The sequence below is a fragment of the Struthio camelus genome, chromosome W, assembly GCF_040807025.1.
Source record: "Struthio camelus isolate bStrCam1 chromosome W, bStrCam1.hap1, whole genome shotgun sequence".
Lineage (NCBI taxonomy): Eukaryota > Metazoa > Chordata > Aves > Struthioniformes > Struthionidae > Struthio > Struthio camelus.
The window spans coordinates 58,620,029-58,642,701 of record NC_090981.1 but is presented as its reverse complement, the minus strand read 5'-3'; the positions used below and the strand labels follow the sequence as shown (position 1 = coordinate 58,642,701).

Here is a 22,673-nt window from a genome sequence, read left to right as displayed (position 1 = left end):
TGGGAACATCCTTCTTCAGCAAAAGCAAGAAGCTCACGTAACGCCGTGACTCTAGGATCTAGCCCCTGGAGCCCCATGCGCGGGGATGAAATGCCGTGCACGCATTCAGAGCACGGCCTCCGTGCAGAGGGCTGTCTGCTGCCGTGGTGGCCCCACTGCTGAGCACGAGGTGCGTTTTGAGACACGGCTGAGATGCCAAAGATTTAGTAGTTTTGTTTGTTGGTTCCCAAGTGAGAAGAGGAGATGATGCTCTCGACTGGCCACCATGACTCATGTGTCCTATTGCCTGTGATCGCGGCTGGGGCGACGGCCAGGGCGGCTGTAGGGTTGCCTCTTGGGAGTCACCCGTCGCATCCTCTCCCGAGGCAAAGAGGTGAATCTTTCAGGCTGTCTCTGAAAACTCCTATTTCAGGGCAGGCTGAAATGTCCTGAAAGGGTGTGCTAATGCGTATCCTGCGCATCTCCATCAGTGATGGGGCAGCGGGAGGGATGGAGCCAGGAAAGGCAATCAGTGCAACAGCCTGACGCAGCTCCATCTCCGCCGGTGTGGTGGCAATGTCACTTTGCGACACACTGCTTAGTGCCCATCTGCATACCCCGGGCCTCTGCCGCTCTGCCTGCGCTTGTGCTCCGTGCAAGGCAACCTTTGCGGGGAGGTCACCCTGACCGAGTTCGGTTACAGCTTCACGCCTGATAGCTTTTATTGCAGCACTTCTCTCCCTTCCCCTCCTGGCTGCAAAGGCAGTGATTAAAAAGAAAAAAAAAAAAGAAAAGAATTAATAGGAGGGAGCAAAATGTTGAGGTTGTAGTAATGTCACTCGCAGCTCATTGTGGAACAGGCAGGGCCCATGCAGAGTGCCTCGGAGGAGGATGGAGGTGGGAAACACTCGGAAATCACTTTTTCTGTCCCCCAGCTCTGCTCAATTAGCTGCAGACAGTGCTTGGGCTCTCTCAGCTCCTGCACGAACTGCTAGCTGCTGTGAATTAGTGAGCACCTGGCAGGATCAGGCCCCCAAAGGCAGCCCTGAGGGCAGGAGTACCACCGAAGAGTAGAGCACACCGGCACACGCACGCGTGTGTGCACACACTTGTGCGCTCACACAGCTGCACACACACACACGATTACACATGCAAGACGAGCTTTCCCCTGCTTGCGCACAGCAAATGTCAGGCACGTGCGCACCCGCTCCCCCGTGCCCTACGGTGCCTACACACTCAGTGCATCCGTCTGCTATGCACACAGCTGCCTGCATCCCGGGGAAGTGCACGGTGCCGCTGCCTCCCTGTTCGTTCGCCAGGCAGCGCCTTCCCTGCCCGGTCTAGTCCCCCCGTGAGAAATAGCGCCAAGGAGGCAGCAGCCTTGGTTTGCTTTCTGCAACCTTCCTACCGCTGGATCAGCCCCAGCAGAAGCAGCCGTGGTGGGGGCTGCTGCGTGGCAAACGCATCGGCAGCCAGCGCCCTGCGCTGCCTCGGAGGTCTGTCCCCGGCCGGGCTGGACAGGCGGCGGCGGCCCCGAGCGTCCCAGCTCTCAGCCTCCCCGCGGCAGCAGGAGTTGTCACTCGGCAGGAGGGCAAGGCGCATCCGGAGAAGGAGTCTGATTATTAGCGAGATTACAGCTCCGCTTTCAGAGAGGCTCTTTATTTTTAAGCCAGAAGGGAGCCGTTCAGCCTCATCGAGTGTGATATAACCCAGGCTGCTGAAGAGCCTTGAAATAACTTTTCCTCCCAGGCCGATAGCTGTGCCTGAGCAGCAGCAGCCGAGCGCAGCAGCCTTTCCAGGGGAGACCGCAGGGACTGCAGCTCGGCCCTCGCCCTCGCTGGGCTCCTTCCCCAGGGCAGGTCGAAGCCTGCTGCGAGCCGCTTCCCCCCTAGGATCGCGGAGGCTGAAAGCACCTGAAACCAGGCTGCATGACTGCAGCCGCCTGCAGGAGCCCCGTCCCCCTCCTGGTTCCCATTTCCTCCGGCGGATGCCTGCGCTCAAGCAGCAGTCATGATCAAGGACACCCGGGAACCATCCCGCCGCTTCTGGGGAGCATGCGGAGGAGGGGGAGAGCGGCCGCGCGGCCACCGCGGCGGGAGCTCCTTCGCGTCCCTCCGTGAGACATGCATGAGGGCTTTCCCTCCGCGTTTCCCCTGCTCGCTTTCGGGGACAGCGGTCGCAGATTGCTGGCGCTGGCGCTGGCGTTGCTGGAGGGCACATGCTTCGAAGCACGCGCGCGGGAACCGCAGCAGGCAGAGGTCCTTTTAGATGAAGGGGTGCAAAGGGAAAGCCAAAGAGGTACCCTGGTGTCTGCCACCGCCTGGTTTTCCTACGGTGGGATTCACCCCACAGCGGGCGCCTTCCCTGGTGCGGAGCCCCAGTGCCGGCTGGAGGTGTCCCCATCACGGGACCGTGAGCAGCGGTGCCGAGGAGGAAGGGCTTTGCGCTGTGCTTGTGCTCCCTCCTCTCCAGAAAGGTGTTTGGCTTCTGCAGGAAAGATTAATTTCTCTACTAACTTGAAACCCGGCTGTCCCCCGATCTGGGTCCTTCTAAGGGGCACCTGTGGGAACCAAGGGACACACGGGAAAACCAAAGGAAGGAGCACGGTTGGGGATGGAAACGGTAGCAACGCGGTTTGCCCTCGGGTGGTAAGCGGTTGGCTTTCTTTGCAGGGAGGAGGGGGAATACTTAGGCTGGATGTTAGGACCGGGAAGCTGTCGGTGCACATCGGTATCCGCTCCGGGCCCAACGGCCTCTCGGTGGGGACCGTTTGCCGCAGCTGCTCCGCGGCCGCCGCAGCTCCAGGCCAGGGGAAGGTGATGCTCAGGCACAGCCCGGCAGGTCGCGGTGCCGGCCGAGGTGGGGGGGATGCTCCTGTTCGTGGCACAGATGCCCACACGGGGCAATTGCACGGCTGGTTTGCCAGCAGCAACGTGTGTCTTCGTCCCCCCGCTCCGTGCTGGGAGCCGGGACGGGGAGCGGGAGGTGTCGAGGAATGGAAAGCAGAGCCGCAGCGGCGGGGGAGCCGGCAAGCACATTTTCATGTGGGATGCAGAGGCATCCGATCCCCCTTTGCTCCCCCCCCCCTCCGCCTCCTTCAAACACACGCCAGCCTCCGGCACAGCTGCTGCGGGATGAAGGGGTTTGAAGGGGGGGGTTGGTTCCCCCCCCCCAGCTTTCCCTTTTCAAAGGCCATCTGGGCTTCAGGCCCGGCTGCGCAGCGCCCTGTTGGCGAGTTAATTGCTACCTGGCCGAGCCGTACCAGGAGCGCAGCCCCGGCTGGGAACCGAGCGCCGTGACCTTTTTTTAACTGCCGAGGCAGCCTGGCAGGGGGGGCCGGGGGCAGCCGGGAAGGCTCATCGCTTCGTTAACTGCCGCCGTGGCAGGCGGGAGTCCGGCCGGGCGGCTGAGCTCCCGGCTCGCCCCCGTTGCCCCCCCGCCGGCCCGTGCTGCAGCTGCGCTCCTCTCCCGCCACCGCCGCCGCCGGCGGTGCAGCGATGGGGAGAGGCTGCGGCTGCCCGGGCTGCGCCTGGGCACCGGCCGTCCGGCGGCAGCCGCTGTCTGTCCGTCGGCGCGCCGGCACGGGGCCGAGGGGGTTGTGTTACCTTTCCGCGATGGGGGCTGCGTGGCCACAGCAGGGGTTGGGGTCCCGGCCTACGCCGTCTTAGGCAAGCTGTCGGCTCAGTTAGTTGTGTTCAAGGGCTTTTTTTTTTTTCCCCCATCTCTCCTTTTTTTTTTCCCCCCCTCCTTTTCTTTTTGCAATGCTAATAGCTCTGCATTGCACTGGCTACTGATCCCTCATTAATCTGGGCAGCGCTTCACAGCCAGCCGGAGTGACTTTTGGCAGGTGCACAAAGGCAGGCTGCGAAACGCAGACCCCCCCCCCCACCCCGTCCAAAAAAATTACCATGCACAGCCTTCCTCCGACTTTTGTCTCTGTGAGGCAGGGATGCGGATTAAGGAATTTCTCCCTCTCCCTTTGAAGCTGTGTGTCCATCCGTCCCCCCACGACCTGCCCTGTCGCCCCCCACCAGGCTCTCCCTGGCTGCACCCCCTTGGACCCGCTCCCCGTGTGCTTCCCCGCCTGCTGCTCCTGTGTTGCCGCCCTGAGCCGCAGGCACTCGCGGGGGGACCTGCACACCCACCACGACAAAGCGGGCCCCCGGCAGACCTGTCTCGCCGTTGCCCAACTCAGAAATGCCACTTGCAAACCTTGAGCTGCGGTGAAGCCCTTCCCAGTCCCGGCCAGCGCTCACAAGGGTAGGGGCAGCTCCCGCGTTGTCTGAGCATCAGCCGGGGGCTGAATCTGGGGAGCCGGGGGGGCTCAGCTCAACTCTTCTGTGATAAGTGCAGCCAGGGGATCGGGGCAGGTGGCTTTGCTGGCCAGCACATGTGGGGGGGGGACATGGATGCTCCAGTCTATTCCCCCTTTTTTTTCCCGAGGATCTCAGGGTAGCATCTTCCCAGGTCTGACAAGGATATTGCCCCACATGGCCAAGGGGAATGTCCTTCCCCGACCCCGGGGGGACACCCTTCCAGCCAGGCATGACGTGTGCCGAGGTCTGCTCAACCCCGGTGTGCCTGAAACGTCCCATCTGCAAACACTCAGCTGCAAACTGGCTGCATCTGGGGAGAGGCCGGAAGAGCTCCCAAGTTGAAACGCTCAGCCTGGATGGCTCTTAGGGCTGGAGAAAATGCTCTGGAGCACCATCCAAGCCAACAGAAGCTCAGTGGTGCTAACTTGTCCCCAGGTCTTGCCCAACCTACTTACTGCAGGTCTCAGGGATCAGCCAGGAGAGCTCAGAGGTGCCAAGAGACCTAGAGAGACCCACACAGCAACCAGATAACCCCAATGCAGTCTTTCCGAGCCCCATGCTTGTTCTCCGCTTCCAAGGGCACCCCCAGCCCAGCACGGACCAGGCTGGGAGACACATGTTTGCTGGGAGCGGGCAGCTCATACAGCAAGGTTTCATTAATTGTCGTTAGGAATCAGTCGCTCTCAATCGCCTTGCGTTGCCTTGCAGCATGGTAGGACCGTTCGGGAAACCGGGGAATGCTGCCAAGTGGCCACGAGTCGAACGACTGCCGCAAGCCGTCCAGGCGGTCCCAGTCCCTTGACGTGCACGGTGCTGCATGTGTGGCCAATACCTCCAAGCGGCGTGCCGGAGAGAGGCAACCTGCACCCGTGGCAAAGGCGGGGGCAACCTACACGCGGGGCAGCCGTGGGTCCACCTGGCACGGTCATACTGTGCCAAATGGCTGCTGGTGGGTCCCCTGCAGAGTGTGACACTCTGTCACGCATGGGACACGGTCCAGGGGTAGAGGCAGAGAGAAGGGAAAGGAGGAAAGGGCTGAAGGAGGGCAGGCAAAGCGCAGCTCATGTTACCAGCTCGGTGCAGAGAACGAGCTTGAGAAGAGGAAAGATGTAATGACTGCAATTACCATCTACCTTCATTACAGCCTGCTGGCAGCACAGGGATCTGTTTTGACAGCCCCTGAGCGAGGAAGGGTCGGAGAGGAGAGAGCAGTGCACGTGAGTGGCACAGCGTTTGGTGTATCTTGACAGCACCGAGTTGCAGGCCTGATCTTTGGGGAGCAGTGGCAGGACCCAACGTGGTGGGATGCCCTGGCTCTCCCCGGCTCTTGCTCCCTCTGGCCAAGCCTAACCGCATCCGTGCAGCTCTGGGCTCCTACTGCTCCCATCAGTGGAGAGCCCCAACCGCACTCCCCTCTCCAGGATGTATATGGCATACGCTGCTATTTAACCTGAGGGACAGGAGAGATGTTGTGTGACCTTGTGGGTCTGCTGTCCTTCTTACACATCCCCAGGTGCCTGGGTCATGAAGGTTTGTCCCCATAGGAACAGGGTGCAGAAGCTGTCTCCTGAGCTCTGCTGGGTGCCGTGGTGGGTGTCAAGAGCTCCTTCCGCTGTGGGGTCCCTGATCCAGCCTGGGCTTTGGTTCTGGGAAGAGGGGGGCTGGAGCTTGGCAGGGCTAGTGGGACGGACCTCACAAAGACCAGGTCAGAGGATGCACAGCTGTGTCCTGCCAGAGGGACAAACACCATCTCTTTCTTCCTTTTCTCTTCCTCTTTTCTGCCCAAGCATCACAGAATTTCCATTTTCATCCATCCTATAAATGAAGTGAGCTAAATCCCTTCCCTTCAGGAAGGATGGCTCATCTAGCTCCAGGAAGGGTCCCGGACCCTGCTTTTGGGGCTAGAGGTGGCATGTGCAATCCCAGGGCTGGTTCTCAGCCTCTTCAGCTTGATGGACATGCTGGGAGAGCCAGGGGAAAGACACCCTAGGGTTGCTGGGGTCACCCGTCCTTACCCTGTGTGGGGAGGTCCTGTCACTGCCAGGATTTCTCTAGAGGCACCCTGAATGGCAAAGGGTGTCATGGGGTGTCCCAAGCCCCCTGAGGCATAGTCCAGCCTTGGGTGATATCTTTCATCCCTGCTTCTCCTGGTGCCATGGCTTTAGCAGGCCTTCAGGAGCTGGGGGGAGAGTGGCTGTGGTTAAGGAGCGTGGCCACAGATGCAAGCGCTATCACAGCTCAGTGCCTCAGTTTCCCTGTCGGTGCCATGCAACAGCTCCATGCCCGCGAGTGGAGATGCTGGATAGCATGGGGCAGAGGACACCCCTAAGGGCTCTGGTCCTGTGCCACCCCCCTCTCTCTCCTGCTGCCAGGAGTCCTTTTGCTCCACTCAGCTCCTCTGCAGGAGGCTGGTGGTCCCATCCTGACCACCAGCTCCTTGGCAGCCTCCGCGCTGCCCACAGCCACGGCCCCTTTCATCTTGCGCTCCTTCCCAAATGCCTGGTGACACCCGATGCTGCCGTGGCACCTCCAGCCACCTGCCCCAACACCAAATGGACTCCCCAAGACCCTGCAACCCACTGTGGGTTGACCTACACCCCCTGAGCTGCCTGCCGGCCGGTGTCTCCCTTAAGAGAGTAGACTCTTAAGAGAGTACACCCGTGCCCACCGACGAGCCCAGCAGAGGCTCCCTTGGCAAGTGCCCATGGGGTACCCTTACACCCCCAGAGTAACTGGCTTTTTGCTGAAGGACTCGGACCATAGCAGAGATGGCTGGTGCATTATTTCTTCCCTACGGCTAGCGTGCCCATGTCGCGGTGGGCTGGTGTCCACCAGCTGGCAGGGCTAGACCTAGCCTTTTTAGGGCTTGGCCTTAGGTTGGCACAAGACCTGCAGTGAAACCGCTAGGATCCCACATTCGCATTGCGCCAGTGCCGTGGACAGCTGCAAGGAGAGGCAGGAGGGACTCGGTGTCCCTCTGTACAGCCCACCAGCATGCGATGGTGGGGCAGCCACATGCCTTGACGGGTGCTGCTCTCCTGCTCCCCTCGTGGGTGAGCCTGCGCGGGGGAGCAGTGGGGAGCAAGGCAAGGGGAAAGAAAGGCTCACACCTGAAGCATGAGCCCATCCTGGTTATTCAAAATATTTTGACATGTTGGCTTTTTTCAGGCAGCTTTTCTGCCAGATCGACGGCCATCTGTCCTCCCGCAGCCTCTGTGCAACCGGCACGAGCAAGGGCAGCCCTGCACGCGATGCGCATGGGATGCGTACCCAGCCCAGGCGCCGCGAGGGACCGTCCCGCTCTCCCAGCTCACCCATTTCCAGCACGGGAGACTGTGCCTGGCTAGGGGAGGAGGCTCTCATGATGCAGCTCTCCTGGCTGATTTCTCCTGGGCCTGCGAGGTCTGATCTAGGGCCAGGCAGAGGTTTTGGGCTCTGTCTTGCTCCTGCTGTTGAGCGGAGCTCTTAATAAAACTCAGCTGTCGATGTGCCTGGAGCAGTGAGATCCTGGGACTGAGTCTTCTTCCTGGTCACTCCGGGAGACCCCTCGGGCTCCCTGTGGGTTGTTCAGGCAGGGCTCTACCTACCCCTACTCCTGAAATACCCCTTGCTCTGCCCAAGTGCCCTCCCAGCCAGCTGAGCCAGGTGCCAGGGCTCATCGGGCAGAAAAGAGGTAGCGGTGCCTGCCCCGGCTTCGTGTCCCATCCGTGGCAGCACAGCACCTCGCCTGCACCTGAGGGTCTTGGCTTAGCCAAGAGGTGGGCTCAGAGGCCAACCTCACGGCACCACCCCCCCTTCACCAGCTGAGCAGATGGGCTGCATCAGACCCCCGCAATCCCTCATCTCCTCAGACATGTTTATTATCAACACCTGTCTGGAGAGAAAGTGGTTTGTGTCAGCTGGGGTGCAGAGAGAAGAAGAGGAACTGCTGAGAGGGATGCCTGGGGCAGCGGAGCGGTTAAGGGCTCCCCTTGTCTCCTGTGTCCCCCCAGCACTGGGCTGGCAGTCCCTGCGCCGCTGGCGCCTGCTGTTGGGCTGGAGCAAGCAGCTGGGAAGGGGATGGCACGGCTGACTTGGAGCAGTTGTCACTGCAGCCCTGGGATGCTGTGGGCTTGGTGTGCCTGCTCTTGCAAGGCGTTTGATGGGCCCTCTTCACAGAGATGTGCCTCTCTGACACAGCACTATGACCGATATCATTATCTAGTGCAGCCCCCCGGAGCCTCAGAAATGGCCAGTGGCAGGGGGAGGGCAAGGGAGGCCAGGGAGCTGCTTCGACCCTCACCTTTGCTAAAAGACCCCGAGTGCTTCAGAGGAGAGATGCTGAAAGCATCCTAATGCCGAACTTGAGCCTGCAGCACAAGGAGGAAACACAGAATACCACACTTGGGCAGTGCAGATGGAAAATGAAGCAGCATGTTAATCGTAAGCCTCAGAGAGTGGATGAATAGTGAATATGCAGCATAGTTCTCTGCAGCTTGGTCCAGGGCTAGTCCCTTCAGTGTCTGGAGGACCTCAGAGCCGAACTCGGCTCCATCTCTGGCATTTTCCTTGGGTGCTCAGTGGTCATCCTCAGTCACACTCACTCACGTGTTTGCTCTCTGGTGGCCTTGCAATGTGGAAAATTTCTATGAGGAACCTGCCAATGCCTTTCCTTGAGCCAAGTTCAAAGTGGATCAGAGATGCCCAGAAGCGCTGGACAAAGTTTAAGGTTAAACCACTGCAGCAGGGGCCACATCTCCTGGAGGCTGCAGGACATCCTGCAGTCCATGGAGCAGTGGTGGCAGGACCGAGTGAACTCTTCTAGGAAAGACAGCCAGACACAGCTTGGTCCTTGTCCAAGGGCCTCTCCAGCAGGCTGCAAGCCAAACCCGTGGGATGGCAGCCTGCAGAAGAGCAAGGTGGCCTGAGTGCCATCAAGAGATGAAGGCGTTTGGCAGGAGGAAACCTCTTCCCAGCCCCGAAAGCGATGCCCAGAAAGCGTGTGCTCACACACAGACAGTCTCTACCTTGCAGCCCACCTGGGATTACAAATCAACCTACCCTGTTGGAGCGGGAGGCTGCGTAGCATTTGCTAGTTTTTGGTGACCTCTAGAGGAAGCTGCTCTGCTCTGGCTCTGCCGGCTTGATTGCAGGAACCAGGCCACCAGCCTTCGCAGGCCCTTGCATTTCCCCCCATCCCTGTCCTGGGCTCAGTCACTCATGCCTCTGCCCCAAGTCTCTCCCAAAAAAGCATCCAGGCCAGCTTGGAGGATGTCAGAGGGACAGACGCCCCCAGCGTGAGTGCCAGGGGCTGATGCCATGTCTGCTGTTTGCATGCATCCAGCTTTGCCTCCTCAGTCCTCAGCTCTTGATTTGCTTTTGTTCTTTAGCATAAAAGGGCTTGTTAGTCCCTGATATTTTCTCCCTGCGATGGTACTTAGACACTATAAAATAGGCTCTTTATTGTCTTCTAGCTGAGCTAAATGCTCTGATCGTCTTACACACTTGCTGCCTCCCAGCGCTTGGGGTTTCCTCTGGCTGCGAGCCAGAGGCTCCTTCCTGGCGTCTCTGCGGTAACAGTGCCTCTTCCCTAAACCCCTTGCCTCTTCAGGCGCTGGGGTGGTGCCCAGAGACACTTTGTCGGTGCAAAACTCTCTCTTTGCTCCCTCTGCGCTGCTGCAGGGGTGGCCTGTGCACCAGGGAGGCTGCTGCAGGCTGCTCCCTCCAGCTGGGCATGGCTGGGGATGGATGGCAGGGACCCAAATTGCACTGCTGGGCAAGGAAGGGGACGCAGAGCTGATGGCTCCCATGGTTGCAAGAGCACGCCAGGAGGCTGGCGATGCTGGAGCCAGCCCGGCGGCTGTCCCCACCTCTTCCACATCGTGCCCAGGCTGCTCCCCCTGTGCTCAGCTGATGTCCCTTCCCTCCCCGGCTGTGCCCCGCAGGTAGAGCTGTCGGACGGGACGTCACACACCATCACGGACGCCTACGCTGGCAAGGAGTACATCATCCAGGTGGCAGCCAAAGACAACGACATCGGCACGTGGAGCGACTGGAGCGTGGCGGTCCATGCCACCCCCTGGACGGAGGAGCCCAAGCACCTCACCACCGAAGCCCAGCTCACAGGTGAGCACCTGGCGGGCAGCACTGGCCCTGTGCAGACACCCTGCACCTACAGGGAGGGAACCCAGGAGTCCAGGCTCTTTGCACCCCCTGTTTCCAAGCTCCACAGCCCCCAAACCCCACCTCTGAGCAGACTAGAGCCCCCTCCCCTCACGTGGGGCTGTGCAGGGAACCTAGGAGTCCTATCCTTCCTTTGCCTCCCCTGTCTTTGGGGGTCACATTTCTAGCCTTCCCAGATGATGAAAACGCAGCCCTGTGCCCACCCCTGGCCCCTGTTCACAGCCTGGGAGGGAGCTGCAGGTTCAGACGGGAGATGCATGCCGTGTCGCGGGCTCTCCACACACTTTGACAGCAGCATCATATCTCTTGGATGCTTGGTCCCCAGCCGGTGAGATCCCCCATCCCACCCCATCCCCTAGCTGGTTCACGGCCCTTCACCTCGCAGCTCCACCTCCCCATGCCCCTGGCGGCCGGTGCAACCGTGGCCCGAGGGCTGCTGACTCAGCTCTCCTGGCTCTGGCATCCCACTCTCCGGGATGCTCTAAGTGCGCCGCCGAAGATTGGGATTTATTATTATTCACTGGAGCGCTGGCCCCCTCCAGCCCTCCCTCTTCCAGGCCTACCCCCCTCCACACCTCCGACCCCGCACAATGGCTCGGAGCGATGCCAATTAGAAATAAAAGCCACAAAGTTAACAAGCCTCTGTTTCTAGGAAAGAGCTGGGACCGTGTCCAAATGCACGTTATCAGCCCTTGGTTTCCCAGAAGGACTGGGGTGGACCTGCACTGGTTGCCCCAGCTGGCACTGGCTGCTGGGAGGCTGGGAAACACTGGTGCGCAGAGCAGATCACGGCAGCTTGTGAAGCGCCGGGAGCGTTTCCAAGCCCTCTGTGTCAGGGCCACGCATGTGCGTGTGCAAGCACGCACCCTTTGGCTGGCCAGATGTGCACATGGGGAGGGAGCGCGAGCCCCGCCAGGGCTGTGCGTGCAGACCCCACACGTGTCTGCATAAGTCGTGTGCCGCTGGCTCCATGCACGCACCTCAGCAGGCCCTTGCAACGCTCCCCGTGCGTGGAGGACGTGGGTCCCAGCCCCACTCCTGCAGGTGTCGGGGTGGGAGATGCAGGTGCTTCCGATACGGAGACCTGCCCTGAAGAAAGAGCACCCACCAGGGTACTCACAGGCTTCGGCAGCACCAGGGATTTGCAAGCCCTCATGCAGATAAACCCCCCGAGCCCCACCAGCACAAACAAGGGTGCAATCACACGCACCCGACACAAGCCCCTGCTGAAGCCAGCGTTAGCATCAAGGTTTCCGTGCTCACCCCTCCGCCACACAGCTAGCCTGTCCCAAGGCCGCGTGCTCACCTTCGCCATCCTCTCTCCCTCCTGCAGAGACGACGAGTGCCAGCACCTCCTCTTTCGTGCCGCCCCCCACCACCAAGATCTGTGACAAGGGGGCCGTAGTGGGCAGCGGGGCCGTGGCAGTGTGTTGGACAGCTGGACTGGTCTTGGCTGCCTATGGTGTCCTCTTTATTTAGTGAGTATTCCCCAAATTAGCAGCACGAGAAGCGGGATGTGGATGCTGGGTGAAGGACAGGGCATGAAGAGCCCACGGGCTCTAGCTTGGGTTGGAAAAGGGGCATTTCTGCCAAGCGTCATGTGAACGGCATTGAGACCAAGCCATTTGGGTTTGCTTGCAGTTCTTTGTGTTCATTCCAAATTTGGCAAATCAGGCATTCTGGTGAGGTCTCAAAATGGCTTTTCAAACATTGCCCACAAAGCCTTCTCTGATGGGGAGCTGGTTTTCGATGCTTCGTTCTCTGGAAACCTCCTCCCTCCCCCGGTACTGATTTTCTGAAAAAAGAAATCACCAACAAATCAAAGGCCTTTTCATAGTGACAGAAGCGAAACCATCTGAAAGGAGAAATTCAAAAGCTGTGTTTCCAAAATGTTCTTGGCTGGGTTTGATGAAGCTGGCAGCTTGGAGACCCCCAAAATGCCCATGCTAGCTGGGGGGGGTTCAATCCTGGCAGCAGCCGCATGAGTCACTTCGGGAGTAAATGACCCGCCACTGCTCCCTGCCCGGAGAGCACCTACCGCTGCCGGGTGCCCCACGGGGATGGAGGGCAGGCTCTGGCCGTGGGAGGAGGCGGTGGAGGTGACAGGGTCGGGCGCATCGGTCCTGGGGAGGGATGAGCTTCCCGTCCGAAGGGTAACAGCAGCCCTGCTGCCGCTTGGCTTGGTGGCTGGACACGGCAGAGCCCACAGCAGGGCTGGTGACCCCTCTTCTCCCCTCTTGCAGATCCCCGTCCGTCACCGCCCAGCAGAGACAACGTCCCACCACCCGCCACCGCCACCGCCGCCACCACCACCGCCCTCCGCCCCGCTGCCCCCTCCCACCCCGGTTGGAGTCTCTTTATCTCTTCGATTTTGCACACGTTGAGGACGTATCACGCTTCTCGCCATCGCTCCGGAGGAGGACGGAGCTGCCGCCGCGCCGCGGGGACCTGCTCACCCCTCCCTGCCTCCCAGCCACGGCGCAGCCCCAAACCTCTCCGGACCGAGACCGAGGGAACGCACTTGCCCCTTTCCCTGCCGCCCTTCCCCTCGGTGCCCGCCGCGGACAAGCACCCCCGGGCCCCGTCCGCCCCTTCCCCAGGGTGCAAGGAGCGAGGCTGGGCGCCGCGTCGCCGCCGAGGAGCCGGGCCCTGAGCCCTGAGCCGGGCAGCCAGCGCGCAGGGAGCTAACCCGCCGCACCGAGGACGTGCCCGCCGCCGGGACCCGGGTGGCAACGGCGCATCTGGAAAAGGGGCCGGGAAAATGGGGTGGGGAGGGGGGTCACCCAAGGACTGAACTCACTTCCCCGAGCTCTCGAGCGCATGGAAAAGCTGAAGGGGTGCACGGGTGGGGGGGTTCGGTCCCCCTCCACGTGCCCGGAGCAGGAAATAACCGGCGACTGTCACAAGTGCGGCGGGGAGTAGGGGGGCTGGCTCTGTTCGAAGAGGAAAAGGAGTTTAAACAGCGATAAAAAGCCAGGTCCTGTCCCCGCCCTGCCGGCTCCTCGCCGCAGCTGTCCGAACGGGAGAGCATCCCGGAGCTTCGTCCTCCGACCTCGCCGCCCCAAAAACATCGCGGAGGAGCCTTCGCCAGCCCCGTTCCCCCCTCCCACCGCCACCCTTTAACCACATCGGATACGGGGAGTCGCCTCCATTGACGTCTTTGTCTTATCCTCGAACAAAATCAGAGTAGTTCTGCTGTTCCCACTCGAGCTGGAGCCCCGCAGCCCCCCGGCCGCCCCCAGCCCCTGCTCTGCTCTCCTCCCCATCCTGCCCCAGGCCCTGTTTTGTAAAGACAGCTCCTCTTGTCCCTGCCCGGATCCAAGCGCAGTATTTAATACCGTACGTCCTAGTATTCCAACTGTTGACATGCTGTATTTGAATTTTTTATAGATGTATATATATAAAAAAAAAAGAAAAAAATTAACAAAAAAAAAACCCCACGCACACAGGCAGACACACGCGCACACACACATGCACACACACACACATGCACACACACACACACGCACACCAGGAGAGACCGTCTTCATTAAATGATCATTTCATGACCACTGACAGCCCTGGGGAGTTATTTCACCTCCAACTTGAGCGGGTGGGTTTGGCTGCCCACTGCTGGGCTCGGTCCTGGCTGTGAGGGGAAGGACACGGGGACAGTCATGTCGGCACCCCGAGCGGCCTGAGCCCACAGCGTCACCTCCCAGGTGGGTGGTGGAGACCCAACAGTGGCCTCCAGAGCAGCCCGAGAAGGTCCAGGATATTTGCTCGGGTGGCCCCAATCCCTGGAAATCCCCATGGTGCTATGTCAAGCAGGTGGCTAGGTGCCCCAGCATATGTCCCTATTCTCAGCTTTTGGGGACCGGATGTCCCCATCTCCCTGGGCTCTGGCTGCCCCCTGGCACCTCTGCCGGAGGTGGAAGGGCGGAGACCTGGCACTGTGTCCTGCAGGCAGGAGGCAGCCCTGGGACCGACAGAAGAGGAGACATAGTGCCAATTAATGCACTTTCCTTGTCTGATTAATAATTTCATGTCAAAAGAATGGCGTTAGCCCAGATGCTTTGAATTAAACTTTCATCAAGGGCGTCCCGAGGAAGGGCAGGACTCATCAAGCACTGGCGCAGCTGCAGCTTGCACTGGTGGTTCGGGCTCAGGAGCGTGACACAGGACAACGGGGTCTGCCCCAGCTCGCCCCGAGCGCTGCAACCCGTGGGCAAGGGCTGTGCCTCAGTTTCCCTCCCCAGCCCCTCTTGGCTGGCGTATTCAATGGTATTCGATGCTTTTCCACGTGAGCTCCCTGGGCAAGCTGTCACCGGTTCGAGGCTGCTGAGGCCAGGGACGGGCACCAGCCGTGGCTGAGACCACAGCAGGGACCAGCTCCCACAGCCGCCAGTGTAGACCCTTTCCCTCCCGCTGCCTTACAGAGATGCTGTTCAGCTCAAGGGAAAAAAGAGCCTGGTCTTAAAGAGCCTCCAGTGACCCCAGCAGTGTCCCCACGAGCTGCGGGGGAGAGCAGAGCTGTATCTGCAAAGAGTTTTGTGCATGGCACAAAGTGCAAAGGTGCGGGGCCCTCGCAGGATGCGCTCCAGCACATCCGAGAAGAGCAGACACTTGAGACGCCTGAAGTCTCTCACTATCCTGACAACAGTTTTCCTGCCTGTTTTTTTCCCAAGGAGATGCAACCTTTGTGCCCAGCTAGTCCAAGTTTAGGGCATACCATAAGTCCCTTTTCGTTCCTATCTCTCCAAGCCTGCTGAGGAGGGATAGGAAGGGAGCAGCCAGTTTATAGCCGCCCTTTTTCTGTGTGCCCCCCTTGCCAGGATTTGCCTTTCACATTCAGAGACTCCTGACCCACGAGGCTCCTTATGCCTCGTGCCTTCCAAGAGCCCCCTCCCTGGATGGACGGATGGACGGGAAATAGCCACGGCACTGGCTATGCAAAGCCTGAAGGCAGCCTGAGGCCGCTCGCTGCGGTTTCTGCCAGGCTGGCGGCTGTCTCGCACGAGAGCGCAGCCCCGCTCAGCCCTGCATCCGGCTCAGACAGCGCTGGCAGCGGCGCTGCCCCTCACGCTGGCTCGGTTCACTGGTTAATGTCCCATTACCAGACAACATGCCTCCATCATTTATTAATGTTTCATTAGTGTTAAAAACATCTGGTAATTAATTATGCACTAATTACGGATTCACAGCGTTAAAAGCCAGGGTAATCTACCATAGCAAATGGCTCTTTGGGGCGGCGGGGAGGGAAGGGACATCTAGCACGGAAGAAAATGTCAGGCCCAGCCCTGGCCTGGGGGAAGCATCCCAGACAAACAGATTACCTTCATTTTCGCCGGAGGTTTTCCAGCCAGATCCGTGAGGCTGGCTAGAAATGAGCTGGAGGTGCGCTGGCTTGCAAAGAACGAACCTGCCCCTCTCGAGCCATTCCAGGGAGCCGGGGAGAGGTGCTCCGGGTGCCAGGCCAGGGACAGCTGTCTAAAAAGCCAGCCAGGAGCGGTGGCTGACACATACAGCCCCGGCCGCTCTCCGTCCCCTGCAGTCAGCACGCCGCCGGCTGCCGGGTCCAGGAAGCTGTTTGTCAGTCCCTCCGCGGTGCCTGTCCGGATTGAGAAGCAGTCCATAAAGCAAGGGGTGTTGTAAACCCCACTCGCAAAGTGCCCCGGCAATATTACGTACAGATGTGCAGAGATGTTGCTAACTTGGGAAGGTCCTGGGGGAGCGTCCTTGCCAAGCAGAAAATCCAGCCACTTAGCAGTATAAATCCATACAGGAAGAAAGAGGGAATTACAGCGCTCAGAGAGACCTGTGCATCATATAACATGAAATCCAATACATCAGCCAGGCGGAATGGGTCCCTACATCTCCCCAGCACATATGTGGCAGTAAATCCCACCTTGGGTGTTGTTTTCGGCTGTTGCTGATGCGCCAGCAGCCTTGCGCTGAGCTCCCAGGGCAGGCAGGCTCCGGCAGGGGGATCAGGAGGAAAGCTGGAAAGTAGGAGCTGTTTCCTGGCTGCGAGACCGCGCGGGAAGCAGACAGCCCTGTTGCTTGAAGAACAGGCTGAGCAGCAGAGCAGCCCAGGAGGGGCCCGAGCCTGGCAGGTTCACAGCTCGTCATCCCTCGCAGGCCCTTGGAAAAAGCCCTACAGCTTTACCAGCTCATCAGCCCTTTTAATCAGGAGGCAAATCACAGCCTCCCACCCCTGCCCTGTGCAGGGCTGCCCTGAGGCCACCTGGTTTCAGAGGCCAAGGCGGTAGCTGCCCTAGAGACATCCTGGATGCTGAGCTCCTGGGGATGGGGCTCTGCCATGATCTGGTCCAGCATCACCTGCATCCGCGTACCTTTATCTGCATCCTTACACCCCTGGTTCTAACTTAAAACCATCCTGCTCCAGTGTCCAGCTGCTGGGTCTCATTAACCTGGGGTTAATGCTGGGTCTCTTTTTTCATTGGACTTAAATCATCCCCTAAACCTCTTCATCAGGCCGAGAGGTTTTGCAGCCTGGTGTTTCTCTCTTCGCAACATCCCTTCAGTCACTCTTTCAGGTGTCTCTGAGCCTCTGAGCCATCTCGATTCCTCCTCCTCACAGCAGGCACCAACAGGGATCTCATCCTCCCAACCCCAGCTGTCAGAGAAGCTCCCTGCTCCCACACCAGCCTCCCGGTACACCCTTCCAGTGACTGCCTGTGCCCTGGGGAGGCAGCGGGGCTGCGTCAGTCAGTGGCTGGACAAGCAGGCCCAGCACAGCTTTCCCATCACCCACCCATTCCTGATTCCCTGCGTGAATTTCCCCCGTGGACAAAAATTTACTGTGCAGAGAGTAAGACAGCTCTGCCTTTCTGCCTGAATGGACATCAGCATAGGCCCAGCCTCTCCAGAGCTATTTTCTGTCCCCTGTGGTTTTTTTTTTGCGGTTGGCAGGGAAGAGACTGGATAAAGCTTTAACTTTGGTGCAAGGCAAATTGCTGGAAGGCTGAGCAAAGCAGCAGACCTGTGAGCCCCAAGGTGATGGCAAGCCACTGTGTTGCTTCATCTGCAACAAATCAGGTGAACCTTACTGAGCTGTCACGCTTCGATGGGGCACCATGCTTTGGTGGATAAAGCGGGAGCAGCAGGCACAGTGCCATGCACTGCAACTCCAGCAGGGCATTAGGCAGTCCCAGGTGCTAGCGGAGATCAGGGGGATGTGAACACAGGCCCCACTGCCAAGTGAGCAAAGCCAGACCTGGAGCACAAGCACATCATGCCGAGCTGGCCAAAAAGCTAGGAGGGCTCCACTGGGTCAGCTGGTGCAGGAGCGCTACTGCTTCTTTGCACAAGGCTGGATCTGATCCCCAAGGGACAGAAGTTCCCTGTCGCAGCATCAGGGAGAGGCAAGAGGGGGAGGCAAGAGGGCAGCAGGAGCCGGCAGAAGGATGATGCCCAGGATGAGACAGCAAAGAGCAGCATCTGCAAGGGGCAAGAATGCAAATGGAGTCAGCTTGACGTAGATGACCCTGGACTCCCCAAGACCCCACTCTCCCTCTCTGTAATGGTCCAGAAAAATACAAGAGCCTCCCTAAACCACTGGGGAATTGTTCAGTATGTTTCTAGGTCCCATGTACCGACAAAGACGTAACGCTGCGTGCCCTTGACAGACCGTAGTCTTCCTTACGTCCTTTTCTTCCTTAATTGCAAGAGGGTGGCACTGGGGATGGCTCAGGTTCCCTAGGGATCCCAAGAGCCCTGGCATCCTCCCTCCACTGCAGGGCCAAGAATTCTGGCAGTGGAAGGTGACAGACCATCAGAGTAGGCTGCCACGGATAGCCTTTGACTACCTTATTCCTTGGGGTCTTCAGATCAGAGCTGGAAACCTCTCCAGAAGAGGCTTTCTGTTGTTTGAAGAGCCCCAAGGGATGACTCTCCTCCTCATCTCCTCTACCCTGGATGGCTCAGCCTCTACCCCAGCATTGTGCCCATGGTCCCCAGATACCGCCATCCACATCCTCATGCCCTCTCTCCCCTTCACACCACCTCTGGCACCTCTCCGCCCCTCAATGGCACTATGGGCAGACAGGTACTACCTGTCGATGCCTCCTCACATCCCCAGCACCCATCCAGCATGGGTGCTGCAACCTCCCTGCCGACCTCCTCCCCTGCTCCAGCCTCTGCTGGCTGCCTTCTCCAGCCGGGACTACCTGCATGGGCCATCTGGGAGCTCCGAATGGCCTCCAAGCCTAGTTTCCCAAAGGTGTTTCACCTGGCAGCTTGGACACTGAGTCAAGGACCTTTGCTGTGCCCCGGGGGTGTGTCCACAACGCATACGGCTGGGGCATCCTTCTGTGCAAGAAGCATGACGTAGCACAGTTTGGCAGCAGTGATCATGTATGCAGGGTCCAATCCAATCTCCAGTACTAGGCGTTTTCATATGCCATCTCACTCTTTTCCTGAATCCCTGACTTTCAGTCACACGCTGGAGCTCGCAGCACCTTAAACCTCCCAACATGCACAAACAGTAGCCGAGCACAGCTTGAGCAACTCAGCTGCAGCACGCAGACCAGACCACACTAGGGTCCCCTAATAAGCAATTGACTCTTTTTTCTCCCCTTCAAGAAAAAGCCAAGCATTAATTTGGCTTCTGCCACTCTGTTTATCTAATAGCATCTCTGATTGATTGTCTTATTTATAACCCAGATCCGGTGTCTGGGCTGCTCACGGAGACAGAGTGATTGATGGAAAGAAGACAGCCGGGAGAGGATTTAATGGAGCTGTGCGGCTGAGCAGCAGAGCAGCGGCTTAGGCATGAAATGAAAGCGTCTCCCAGAAGTCTGGGCTCCTTTTCTTGCTTTGTGCACAGTTCCTGAGAAAGCTGCTGGGTGCTGCTAGGTGCCGGGAGAAAGCTGCATGCTTTCTGCATTCTGCCAGGCTGTCAGTGACTGCATTCAGATCTACTTCGGCAGCCTGGCGGAGGACACGCCAAGGGGACACAGCCAAAAGGGACTAGACAGAAGGCTCCAAATAGTCTCTGGGAAGTTTCCTCACCTTCAGGATGGAAACAGTGGTTCAAAGGTGTGAGAACAGCCTGCCCCTGTGCAGCGTCCAGCCTGGCTGCCAAGGCCCTTGTCTGGCAAGCTGGGAATCAACTCCCGGCAGCATCAGATGGTGCAGTGAGAGGAGCATTTCCCATGGGTGAGGAAATGCTGCCAGGTGAGGTCTTGTCTTTCTGCAGGCTGGCAGCATCTTCCAGAGGTTCCAGTTTTGCCCCAGGCCAGACTGGGAATTTCTCAGGAGAGGTTTCCTCTTCTCTGACACACTCAGTGGACAGAAACCCCAGCAGAGTCAAGGACCCACTTGTGATTCACCCCACGGAGACTGTCATCGCCGTAAAGCACCAGCAGACAGGGGAGGACCCGCAGTCCTAGGAGGTCACATTACATTATGCAGGGTCACAGGGGGATGCATGCTAGCTGGACACAGCCCAAGCCTGCAGCCTGCAGCCTAACCACAGAGCAGCCTGACCCGTCTCCTCCAGGCTGGTTTGTAATCAGGAGATGGCTGACAACTCCAAGTCCCAGAGAAGACATTTAGCTTTGATCCGAGCCAAAAGTAAACCCTCATCTTGTCCATAAAGATCAGTTTGGAAAAAACCATATTGGTTCAGTCAAAATATTTCATTCCTGTTTAATAGTCTTTATTTTACGTCCGATTGTAACAGATAATCTAAGACAAGTTTAGAGCGAAGCCAAACACAAAGTTGTTTCATTATGAAAGATCCCAGCAGCCAGCTTCAACACAGCCAAACCCCACTCCCTTCCTTGTTTTTTGTTTTTCTTCCCGTCTTTTCACATCTGAAACTTTAGCAGACCAAAGTGACTTTACGGATATTGTAGTTGCAGTAGACCTGAACTCTGGAATGAAAAACAGCTTGTAGATGGTTCTCCCACCCAGCCAGCGCTCAATGTGTTTGTGGTCCCACCACCTCTGCCCAGCAAACTCTGCTCATTACCTTATTGTGGAGATGTATCGCTTCCTGGAGAAATCTCCCTCCGCCTCTTGCCCCTGTATTTCCCCTTGGAAAAGCACATAACCCCTTAGTAGCCACCAGCCTAGGCTTTCAGGGTGGGCAGTGTTCTCCCACATGCTTGCACTGGTGCTCTCTGGTTGCTGCTCTCTGTCAGCGTGGCAGCTGGTATGGTGCAGGTCATTCCTGAAACTCAAACCCAGGCCACAGGGCGTTAGCGGACTGGTGTGTGTGCCCTTCTGGGGTTGCCCGCCAGGGCCAGAGTGGTCCATGCTCCTCCATTCTCCACTCTGCAGCCTTGCCATGCGCCTCGGGCTGCGGGGGGGAGGAAAGGGCCAAGATGGGGTGATCTTTGCAGGATGTTAGAAGAGGCCGTGATGGAGGGGCCTCCGAGCAGAGGGAGCGGAAATGGCCTTTGATGTGGAAGCTCTCCTTTCACAAACACAATGAGTTGCAGAGGAGTTTTATAAACATGGCTATTGTTGTTCCATCCCTTTGGTGGGAACAGATGGTCCGAGCTTTCTGTTCATCCCCCCCTGCTCTTCCCTCACCCCCCACCCCCATTAATAAAGCCCCAGCTATTTCAGCACTGCTAAGGTTTTCCCAAGGGGGATCAATAAATAAATGTAATAACAACAAAGGGGCCCACGCAGACGAGATTTTGTTACAAAGAGGCCTCATCCCCCCCTCCTCCTTTCCGGGCCAGAGTCATCACGCACAGGCACTTCAGCCGCTTCGGGGAGAAGTTTCCCCATCAACACTGTCTGCAGGAAGCAGGGATGGGATTGTCCTACCATATGAGGCAGGCACCACTTATAAGTCCCTATCCTCCAGTCAGGGAGGGCAGCACATGATGTTGGTGGCCACCCCACTCCCTAGGCCATTGGACCCTCACGGCATGTGGTTCCCAGCCCCCCATGGACTTCGCCTTCCTCTTAGAAAGTAACCAGGTGCCAATACAGCCTCACAAAGTTCATCCACCAGTCCCAGGGGTGTGACAGGCAGGTACCCTATCCTTCCAAGATTTCCCAGCCAAGTAGTTGTTCTGTATCCTTTCCCAGCTTGATCTAACCTGTCTGGTATGAGTAACCTGAGGGCACACTCAGGAGCAGGCATCCAGGCAGCTGGGCTCCAGCTTGGCTTAGCCTGTGTCTTGCTGCTGCCTGATACTGGACAAGGCCATTTTCCATCCCGCTAAAAGGCAGTGGTGTCCCTGACTTGCTCCTCAATGGTCCAGTGAGGTTTTATGCAGGGCTGGGAGCAAGGCACCTGTAGAGACTAAATCAGGACAGAGCAGTTGGCAGATGTGTGGAAACCTCCTGCAAAGCACAGCCCTTCCAAACACTGCCCATGGGGGTGAAGATCTGTTTTCTTCAAGATGATCAGTGGGGTCTAAACATGGCCATGGTGTCTCACGAGGCTCTGAACATCAGAAAAGCATGTTCAGGCACTTCAGTGAGCAGGGCTTGGGCACTTATCTGGGGAAGGGGGGGGAACAGTTCAGTGGAGATTCTCCAAGACTCTAATTTGCTGAGGAAGAGGCTGAACCTAGAGTAACTGCTGTGGGCGGGGACTGAAGGACGCTGCCTGCACTTTGGCAGTGTGCAAGAGGGGATGAGCAGAGGGCTTGGTCCAAACCAAAGCACACCATCAGAGGGCTCTCCGAGCCCTGCTGCCGCGTCCCTTCTCCATGCAAGCGTCCAGCAGCCATTGGCCAACCTCCTCCCCAGCTGCTCGCTGACATTCGGTCAGGAAGGGATGTTGTTTTTATCGGAGCAGAACTTCTGCAGCTGGGGGTCAATGAGACGAAACGTGTCTCACACACACACCACCATCTCTAGCCCAGTTCCCCCTCCAAGCCACGCTGGGAATCTCCTCCTTTCCCCAACCCCTCACCCATAAAAAAATTAAAACTCCTGATATCATCTCACATAAATGTGGATTTCAGGCCCCATCAGTCAGCAGACACATCCCACAATCTGTGCTGGCTCCAGACAGCTGGAGGGGTTTGCTGGAGGACCAGAATGACTTCATACTGCCTCCCACGAACAGGGTTACCCAAAGTGCTTGGCGGGGGGGAGGAGCTGCAGGGTGGGAGAGCTCATCCCCATCCCAATAGCACGGCCCATTCGCTTCCTCAGCCAGGTGACAATGCCAAACTCTGGACCCACCAGGGCGGGTGTTGGTCAAGAGAACGGTCCCGAGTGTCAGCCTGTGGCTGA

General features: G+C 58.4%; 1 protein-coding gene across 16 annotated transcripts in view; it reads left to right on the top strand.

Moving 5' to 3' along the window:
* Positions 1 to 14,005, top strand: part of LOC138060821 (ciliary neurotrophic factor receptor subunit alpha) — a 238,380-nt gene extending 224,375 nt beyond the window's left edge. For 15 of the 16 annotated variants that reach the window (XM_068925725.1, XM_068925720.1, XM_068925722.1 and 12 more), the window contains 3 exons: positions 10,220 to 10,400; positions 11,791 to 11,935; positions 12,701 to 14,005. In XM_068925725.1, coding sequence (XP_068781826.1) covers positions 10,220 to 10,400; positions 11,791 to 11,935; position 12,701 — 327 coding nt within the window. In that variant the 3' untranslated portion in view covers positions 12,702 to 14,005. Of the gene's footprint in view, positions 1 to 10,219; positions 10,401 to 11,790; positions 11,937 to 12,700 lie in introns of those variants that run through there. The other variant, XM_068925736.1, reaches the window with a different exon arrangement.
* Positions 14,006 to 22,673: the final 8,668 nt, after the last annotated feature.